The sequence below is a fragment of the Neoarius graeffei genome, chromosome 19 (assembly GCF_027579695.1).
Source record: "Neoarius graeffei isolate fNeoGra1 chromosome 19, fNeoGra1.pri, whole genome shotgun sequence".
NCBI classification, from domain to species: Eukaryota; Metazoa; Chordata; class Actinopteri; order Siluriformes; family Ariidae; genus Neoarius; species Neoarius graeffei.
In genome coordinates this window covers 63,526,017-63,535,937 of record NC_083587.1, presented here as the reverse complement: position 1 = coordinate 63,535,937, position 9,921 = coordinate 63,526,017, and the positions used below count along the sequence as shown (strand labels likewise).

Here is a 9,921-nt window from a genome sequence, read left to right as displayed (position 1 = left end):
TATAATACCATTATCAAACCATTTATCATAAAACAATGACTCATTCTTCTATACAATACTGGAGTTGTTCCAGATAGAACACCTCTGTGGAGAGAAGTTGTGCTTGTAAAGCAGGGCCCATGCCAAAAGAACCTGAGATGGAAGTTGGATTTGGATTTTTTTGAATGTTATAGTTACAGAGCAGAATGAATCTTGGACCACCCAAGTGTGAAAGGACATAATCTCATCTCATCTCATTATCTCTAGCTGCTTTATCCTGTCCTACAGGGTCGTAGGCAAGCTGGAGCCTATCCCAGCTGACTACGGGCGAAAGGCGGGGTACACCCTGGACAAGTCGCCAGGTCATCACAGGGCTGACACATAGACACAGACAATCATTCACACTCACATTCACACCTACGCTCAATTTAGAGTCACCAGTTAACCTAACCTGCATGTCTTTGGACTGTGGGGGAAACTGGAGCACCCGGAGGAAACCCACGCAGACACGGGGAGAACATGCAAACTCTGCACAGAAAGGCCCTCGCCGGCCACGGGGCTCGAACCCGGACCTTCTTGCTGTGAGGCGACAGCGCTAACCACTACACCACCGTGCCGTGAAAGGACATAATGAGAGATACAATTCCAGATGGAAGTAGGGTTTTTAAGATATTGTTTGATCCAGTTTATTTTGAATGTATTTTTGAGGGAACTAAAGTCTATGAAGTTTAACCTACCGTTGTATGAATTCAGAACTACAGATTCATATATAGTGGGTTTTATTTTTCCATAAGAAATTGTTTAGCATTTTATCAACATGTAATGACTGAGCAGCGCAGGTTAGACAAGAGATACCTTCCACCTTAGTGAGCAGGAACTCTGCCTTTCAGAGACAAGTCTCTTTGTAACCACAGGTTAAGAACCTTCTGTGTCTTTTCAATGATTGGAGAGAAGTTTAGATTAACTCTGGATTTTCTATCTTTAGTAATATGGACACTGAGGTATGTAACAGAATTTCTCACAGGAATATTACAGATTGAAGTTACAGAACAATTATTCACCAGCAACAATTCATTTATTAAGACTGAGGGAGAGCCCAGATGCCTTGGAGAAGGACTGGGTAGTGCTGCAGGCTACTGATATCTGGAAAGCATCTTTAAGAAACAGGGCCGTATCATCCGCCAGCTGACTGATTATTTCCTTGTTTGCAGTACTAATGCCTTTAATAAGACTGTTTTTTTAATGTGTAAATTGAGAAGTTGGGCAGCCAGAAGAAAGAGGTATACAGAAAAAAGAGGACACCCTTGCTGGACTCCATGATTTAACGGAAATCTCGGGGAGGTGCCACTGCTTAGTTTAATACATCTGTTTCCATTAGTGTATAAGTTTTGGACTGATTTGAAAAAGAAATGATGAAAACCAAATTTGTTTAGAGCGGACATCATAAAATCATGTTCCAAAGAATCAAAGGCTTTACAGAAGTCTAAAAAAAAAAAAAAGAATAAAACTCATCATGAACCATTTCATCTCATCTCATTATCTCTAGCCGCTTTATCCTTCTACAGGGTCGCAGGCAAGCTGGAGCCTATCCCAGCTGACTTCGGGCGAAAGGCGGGGTACACCCTGGACAAGTCGCCAGGTCATCACAGGGCTGACACATAGACACAGACAACCATTCACACTCACATTCACACCTACGGTCAATTTAGAGTCACCAGTTAACCTAACCTGCATGTCTTTGGACTGTGGGGGAAACCGGAGCACCCGGAGGAAACCCACGCGGACACGGGGAGAACATGCAAACTCCACACAGAAAGGCCCTCGCCAGCCCCGGGGCTCGAACTCAGGACCTTCTTGCTGTGAGGCGACAGCGCTAACCACTACACCACCGTGCCGCCCCGTCATGAACCAACTCTGAATAATCTAAAACATCTAAAATTAATCTCATATTGTTAGAGATATGCCTATTTCACACAAAGCCAGGTCGACGCTCATCAATGATGGCATCTAATGCAGGTTTCAGTCTATTGGCTAGTATTAAAGCAAATGTTTTATAGTCATTATTTAATAAGGAGATAGGGCACCAATTGTCTAACAAGAGAGGATCTTTTTTGGATTTAAGGATGAGGGTAATTAAACCCTGACTTAAAGTAGGGGGTCGTGACTTCTTTTAGAACCATTCAACTGTTTGAAGTGGGATGCTTATTAGAAACACGATAACTTATGTTCATTGTGCAGCTGATTCAGTAGGAATTTTGAAAATAATAGGCTACTTTAAATTATATATTTATATTGGTAGCAGTAACTATGTTTATAGTAGGTTACTATAATGATAACTATGAACAAGCTACTTTCTACTGATGACCAAGGATTGCTCAACGAAGACCAACACCACCTCCAACTGCACATCAACATACTAAATGCTGTGTGCGAAAATCATGACATGCGCATCAGCACAGGGAAGACGGAAGTCATGACAGTCAACCGAACACCAAAGATGTTGGACATATCCATCAACGGCACCACCCTAAAACAGTCCAAGGAGTTCAAATACCTGGGCAGCATCTTCACTGAAAACAGAAAGCTAGACAGAGAGATTGAGACTCGCATTCAAAAGGCAAACAATTAGTTTCCAGCTGTCTCCCCTCCTGAAACACCCCAATATCCCTATGGACACCAAGGCGCAGCTTATTAATTTAATCTTCCTGCCGACACTGACCTACCAGTGCCAGACATGGACACTCATCAAGGCCCAGAAGAGGAGGATCACAACCTGTGAGATGAGGTGCCTCAGACTAACAGCAGGCAAGACGAGGAGGGATATGATCCGAAACGAGAGGGTCTGAGAAATGGTTAGAACACCACCAGTCCACACACATATCCAGCATCAGAGAATCAAGTGGTTTGATCACTTGAGAAGAATGGCACCCGACCAACCAGCGCTCAGTGCATACAACCTCAAGAGCTCTGGTGTCCGAGCCAGAGGACGAACACGCAGGCGCTGGATTGAGGGCGTGGTAGAAACATTCAAGTCCCATGGCTTGTCTGTCACAGAAGCGTCCCATCAAGCCATTGACCGCTGTCTCCGCCTCCCCACGACACCCTAGAGTACGAGTGGAAGATAAAGTTATAGTAGTAACACAGGCGACAGTGGTGGTGTTTGTATGTTACTTTATTCTTCATTATTAACTTTTAATACGATCAAATATTTATTTAATTACAATTTATAAAGTTTTTTTCAAATTAGTTCGGGCACGAGCCCTATCACTAGAAAATGTCAGATCACTGTGACCTTTGACTGGCGGAAGTAAACAGAACCATTTAAATGCATCTCGAGGATATGTTTATTTTTATTTGCAGTATTTACATTATTACCCAACGTAACCACTTTTAAAGAAGAATATAGTTTGGCGGATGATTTTAAAAAGTTATCGACTAAGTCTCTGAACAGCTCTTTTACTACTATAATAACTTTTCCAGAGATTATTTCAGTTTTTCTCTTATACAGTGTATCTTTCTCTTTCGTATATATTTCTTCTTCCTTTCTATCTATCTACCTTCATCATTATCTCATCTCATCATCTCTAGCCGCTTTATCCTGTTCTACAGGGTCACAGGCAAGCTGGAGCCTATCCCAGCTGACTACGGGCGAGAGACGGGGTACACCCTGGACAAGTCGCCAGGTCATCACAGGGCTGACACATAGACACAGACAACCATTCACACTCACATTCACACCTACGCTCAATTTAGAGTCACCAGTTAACCTAACCTGCATGTCTTTGGACTGTGGGGGAAACCGGAGCACCCGGAGGAAACCCACGCGGACACGGGAAGAACATGCAAACTCCGCACAGAAAGGCCCTCGCCGGCCCCGGGGCTCGAGCCCGGACCTTCTTGCTGTGAGGCGACAGCGCTAACCATTACGCCACCGTGCCACCTGGAATAAGAACAATAGACACATAGATAGATGGGCGGCACGGTGGTGTAGTGATTAGCGCTGTCGCCTTACAGCAAGAAGGTCCGGGTTCGAGCCCCGTGGCCGGTGAAGGCCTTTCTGTGTGGAGTTTGCATGTTCTCCCCGTGTCCGCGTGGGTTTCCTCCGGATGCTCCGGTTTCCCCCACAGTCCAAAGACATGCAGGTTAGGTTAACTGGTGACTCTAAATTGACCGTAGGTGTGAATGTGAGTGTGAATGGTTGTCTGTGTCTATGTGTCAGCCCTGTGATGACCTGGCGACTTGTCCAGGGTGTACCCCGCCTTTCGCCCGTAGTCAGCTGGGATAGGCTCCAGCTTGCCTGCGACCCTGTAGAACAGGATAAAGCGGCTAGAGAAATTAGATGAGACATAAATAGATAGAATATACAAAAGAGAAAGATACCTGTTCAAAAAAAGATCAGAGACTGGACTGGGGGAAAAAAAACAATGAACAATGAAGGGGAGTGCTATAAAAGATGTGTAAGGAATGTGGGTAAAGTTGAGAAAATAAGAGGATGTATTGAAAGGGGGGAAAGTCAGGAGATACTTTTTTGGGGTAAATTTGATCGGATACGACGCTTTAACACAAGCCAAATACACGTGATGGGAGTGGTAATATGGCGGCCAGACGGCTTCACTCGTCTCTACAGCGGGAAATCAGCTCTGAGCTCTCCAGGTTTATATCGAGCTCAGTGGGATCAACAGACCATTGTGACCTTTGACCGGCGGAAGTAAACAGAACCATTTCAACACATCTCAAGGATACGTTTATTTTTATTTGCACTATTTACCTTATTACCTCCCGTGACCACTTTTAAAGGAGAATATAGTTTAGCGGACTATTAAAAAAAATGATCAACTCAGGATGTAAAATGAAACGCGACTGTTGAGATAAACAAACCGCATGCTTAGTATGACCTCTGACCGGCGGAAGTAAACAGAACCATTTAAACGCATGAAGTGGTATGCGTCTCGAGCATATGTTCATTTTTATTTGTAGTATTTACCTTGTTTTTTACCGAACGGAGCCATCTTTTTAGGAAGAATATAAGTAGCTGAGCGGGCTGTTTTTAAAAGTTGTCGACTCCGGATTTAAAGTGAATCTCGACTGTAGAGATTATAAACCAAGAGCGCGCTCATCCCTTTCACTGCTCTGAGATTATTACAATGAGTTTTTCACAGAACAGGGACACGGCTTTCCTGAAGCCAGATGAAGCCTCTGCTGTGGAGGCGGCGGTCAGGGCGGCGGTCAGGTCCATCCTGAAGGTTTTCTGTGAGCTCAATGAGAAGAGATCGCACTGCTATGAGGTGAAGTTAGCCGAGGCGGAAAGAGAAAACGCAGAGCTCAAGTTTCAGTTAAAAACCGCCGAGCAGGAGCTTCAAACTTTACGACAGGTCTCTTCTAATTACAAAATCTCAGCTGAGGTCACCTTCAGTACAGATGCTGAAGAACCAGGACAAGAACCGGTGTCTTTCCAGAGTGTCTCAGTGCCAGAGAGCGACGGTGTGCTGGTGCTAAAGGAAGAAGAGCCTTTTTACGACAGCAAACTGTTTATAAAGAGTGAAATGACTGAGCAGTGTTCTGTAGTGAACTTTAATGGACACCCTGTTATTGAAAACAATCAAATTTGCCAACAGATGGCACAAATCCAGACATACAACACCTACGACCATCACAACCACTCAATTAATCAAGATCCGGTTTTAACCGGATCTGAGAGAAGTACGCACGCGCCCTTTCCTTGTCCTTTGTTGTCCTCTATTATCTTATTTCCGGTCACGCTAAAGGAGAGATATTTGCTTTGAGTGTTAAAGGAAAACTCCACCATACATCACTTTTAAATCTTTATTTAAAAAGTGTGGGTTTAGTGTCGGTTGGTGTTGTATATTCTGTTATTTTTGTGAGTAGTTGTTCATCCCTGTCTGACGTCACAGGGGGAGATTATCATTGGTAGGTCTCATCTCATTATCTCTAGCCGCTTTATCCTTCTACAGGGTCGCAGGCAAGCTGGAGCCTATCCCAGCTGACTACGGGCGAAAGGCGGGGTACACCCTGGACAAGTCGCCAGGTCATCACAGGGCTGACACATAGACACAGACAACCATTCACACTCACATTCACACCTACGCTCAATTTAGAGTCACCAGTTAACCTAACCTGCATGTCTTTGGACTGTGGGGGAAACCGGAGCACCCGGAGGAAACCCACGCGGACACGGGGAGAACATGCAAACTCCACACAGAAAGGCCCTCGCCGGCCCCGGGGCTCGAACCCAGGACCTTCTTGCTGTGAGGCGACAGCGTTAACCACTACACCACCGTGCCACCCATTGGTAGGACTGTTAAAATATTTAAACAATCGCAAAAATAAATGATAAATTCCTACCGTGTCCGAAATCGCTCACTCGTTCACTACTCCCTATATAGGGAATTACTATATAGAGGACTATATAGTGAGCTCATTGGTAAAATGGAAAGAAAAAAACCCGCTTTCCGACACTAGTCCGTCGCGCTGGTACACTACCGTTCAAAAGTTTGGGGTCACCCAGACAATTTTGTGTTTTCCATGAAAAGTCACACTTTTATTTCCCACCATAAGTTGTAAAATGAATAGAAAACATGGTCAAGACATTTTTCTGGTCATTTTGAGCATTTAATCGACCCCACAAATGTGATGCTCCAGAAACTCAATCTGCTCAAAGGAAGGTCAGTTTTATAGCTTCTCTAAAGAGCTCAACTGTTTTCAGCTGTGCTAACATGATTGTACAAGGGTTTTCTAATCATCCATTAGCCTTCTGAGGCAATGAGCAAACACATTGTACCATTAGAACACTGGAGTGAGAGTTGCTGGAAATGGGCCTCTATACACCTATGGAGATATTGCACCAAAAACCAGACATTTAGTAGAATTTAGCTAGAATAGTCATTTACCACATTAGCAATGTATAGAGTGGATTTCTGATTAGTTTAAAGTGATCTTCATTGAAAAGAACAGTGCTTTTCTTTCAAAAATAAGGATATTTCAAAGTGACCCCAAACTTTTGAACGGTAGTGTATTTACATCATTACTGTCACACAATTAAAACGTGCCAGATCAGTCGGCTGGTGGGTTTCAAAATAATAAATACATGCATTTGTTTTTGTGATAAATCCATATTATACTGAGCGTATTTCCCACAATCAATACAAAGTACCTGCATCTTTCAGGTTTTTAAAAAAATATCAAGGCTGAATACTTTCTTCTTTTCTGCTGCCTTTTATTAAATCAAATTTGAGACGTTTGATTTCTTTCAGCGCAACCGCAATGCATAATGGGATATATTGCTTTGGTTAGTGACCATCGGTTGTACAGTACTTTTCGTGCTGCATTGTGGGCTACTTTGAGTGCACTATATAGGGTGTAAATAATCCTCGTCTAGGTTTCTACAAAATGGCGTCCCTACTATGTAGTGAGAAGGGAGTGATTTCGGACACAGGGCTAGTTTTGTTGGCGCCTAAAAAGAGAGAGGGAGAGAGAAAGCAATTTTCCAGGGACGTCGAGCATTAATGAGAAATCCAGCAAAGAAGTAGTAGAGGTGTTAGCTGGCGAGATACGAGATGGTGATGATGGTGGGAGTATTAGCATGAAAGGTGAAGCTTTGGAAGGTGATCTGTTTGAACAGAGTATACCAATGGATGGACAAAAGGATTAAAGCTCTGCTGCATCACTCTGCTTCAGTAGAGATGAAGCAAGGGTGAAGTAAAATTTTTAAAGTAACTGCAACTAGGAAAAAGGTAAAGAATGTGTCCCCTGAACTTAAGATTCCTACTCAGTCAGGAAGGTCTCCTTAACACTTCCCAAGTTCAACACATCAAGATGGCTCTTCACACTGTCATCTGTAACTCCTTTAAAAGAGTTTATAGTAGTACAGTATTTACTTTAGATTAACCTACATAAACATTTTAGCTGGTTAAATTTACAACATTGACCATGCAGTTCACTGTTTTGTAAACGTAAGTACATTGGAAAACTCATGATCACCCGTATTAGCTGGTTTGCTTGTTCTAAACAAAACACACACTTTATTAGAGGTGTCCAAGATTTCCCACTTTGTGGCATAAGTTTATTTACTCGTGTGAAGAAAGCTGTACAGTGTACATATATATCACGCGTCTTTTTGTGCTTGCCAACAGGGAGACTGACACGGTACGAGAATGTGAGAAGGTATAGAGAAAGGATCCGGGCTGATCCTGTGAAATACCTCGCCTGGAAAGAGAAGAACCGCTTAAGGTACGAGGTATTGACATTTGTCATAGTAATAATAATAATAATAATAAAGAGAAAATGTAAGTTGAGATGTTATTCTCTCATGCTTCCACAACCATTGTGACTTTTCTTTTTTGCTAAACTATCATCCATTTCTACCATTCCAACAGTAGTAAATTTGGGGTGTGTTCAGGAATAAAACACTCCATGCTGTCCTGTTAAAGGAAAATAATTAATAACGGCTGGTGCAGTGGACTTACTGTGAAGTTACTGTTGCCACCACAAACTTGATTATTTTCCAAGAACATCACTTCCTGAGGTGTTTTATTTCTCTTATACCACAGCAAATTGCCAAAAACATTTTATTTATTAAAGAGCAATGCGTCATAGTTTAATTTCACCAGTAATTTGCTTTAGAATGCCACTTCAGTGAACGAGGTTGTCTGATTTGGCAAACGTTAATCCTCATATTGTCCTATCCTTATTTCCTTTCTTTGCATCCTCAGAGGGAGGAGCTAAGAAGTGAGCAAGAGAAGAAAGGAAATGAAATGAGGAAGCGAAATTAATGAAATGAGAAGTACCCACGTCTTTGACTTGTGTATTTGCAAACCATCCAGGTATCTGCAAAACAGAAAGACCATTAATGAACTTCCTGAGCCCATGAAGAAGCTGCAAAGGAAGGCTTGGAGAGAGGCTACCAGACGACACCGTGCAAAAAAGCTGGCTCAAGCTGCTCTTCCTGCTACATCCATGTCACAAACAGCCAGCCTGTAATGCCCAGGTCAGACAGAAGGCTGCAACTAGTTTTCAACTACTTGCGTCTACCTGCGATAACAAAATCGCAGGTAGACGCAAGACTGGACTTGCATCGACGCACAACGACGCAGATAATGACAGAGTGCTGCAGAGGGTCTTTAGTAGAGGCAGGTTGATGCAAGTGGATCACGATCTGTTCACATTTCAGCTCCGATTCGATTCCAGTCGGTGCAAATAGCAGGTTGATGCATGTAGAGGTAGAGGCAGGCGGTCGTGCAACGCTTGAACGACCAATTGCAGGTTGAAGCAGGTAGTGGCAGCTAGACACAGGCTGACGTAGGGGAAGACATGTCTTTAGAGATGGCTGCGATGCATCACAGGTAGTTTACAACAACCTGCGAGCAGTCTTATGGCCTTATATTTTTTAAAGTTTTTTTGTGCACTGCGTCTAGCTGCGTCTGCTTCCGACTGGTTGCGTCCTGTCATAATAGCTTAAAAACCCTGCATCTTGCAATACGTCTGACCACAGCGAAGGATTTGATGCAAAATGCCTGCTTCCATCTGCGATCAGTTGCCACCCGACCGATCGCAGTTCACTGCATGCGTCTTTCTGCCGTCTGACCTGGGCATAACCAGGACAGTTTCGTCCTTTAGTCTGTGTGTGCTCTGAAAGTGGCTCCTTTGTATTGCGTATATATGAATAATTGTGAAAAATGGATACTTGTGTGCTCATAATCCAGATCCAGTTTGTAATGAATAATTTAGAGACATTACCATACACGTCTTAAAATTATGTCTAAGGTTTTATTATTCCACTGGACATAAAAACAAAGTTTTGGTTTAGACATTAAATTACACAAATAAAGTAACTTGTCTGTCTTTATCTTGGTCTTTAAACCAATTAAACAGTCAACAGTATATGAATAACTACAGTGAATATACACACACTGTATACAAGTCAGA

At 42.9% G+C, this 9,921-nt stretch overlaps 1 protein-coding gene across 3 annotated transcripts; it reads left to right on the top strand.

Annotated features, from left to right (window-relative positions):
- The first annotated feature begins 4,884 nt into the window (after positions 1 to 4,884).
- On the top strand, positions 4,885 to 9,799 carry LOC132868015 (uncharacterized). Of its 3 annotated transcripts, none has more exons than XR_009650792.1 (3): positions 4,885 to 4,919; positions 8,130 to 8,226; positions 8,709 to 9,799. XR_009650792.1 is itself a non-coding variant. In XM_060900994.1 (3 exons), the coding sequence occupies exons 1-3, from the start codon at positions 5,124 to 5,126 to the stop codon at positions 8,974 to 8,976; spliced, it is 810 nt and encodes a 269-aa protein (XP_060756977.1). In that variant the 5' UTR covers positions 4,891 to 5,123; the 3' UTR covers positions 8,977 to 9,799. The 3 variants fall into 3 exon arrangements, 2 of the variants coding, with proteins under 2 accessions (XP_060756977.1, XP_060756978.1); XM_060900994.1 differs by having other exon boundaries at positions 4,891 to 5,679; positions 8,820 to 9,799; XM_060900995.1 differs by having other exon boundaries at positions 4,891 to 5,679.
- Positions 9,800 to 9,921: the final 122 nt, after the last annotated feature.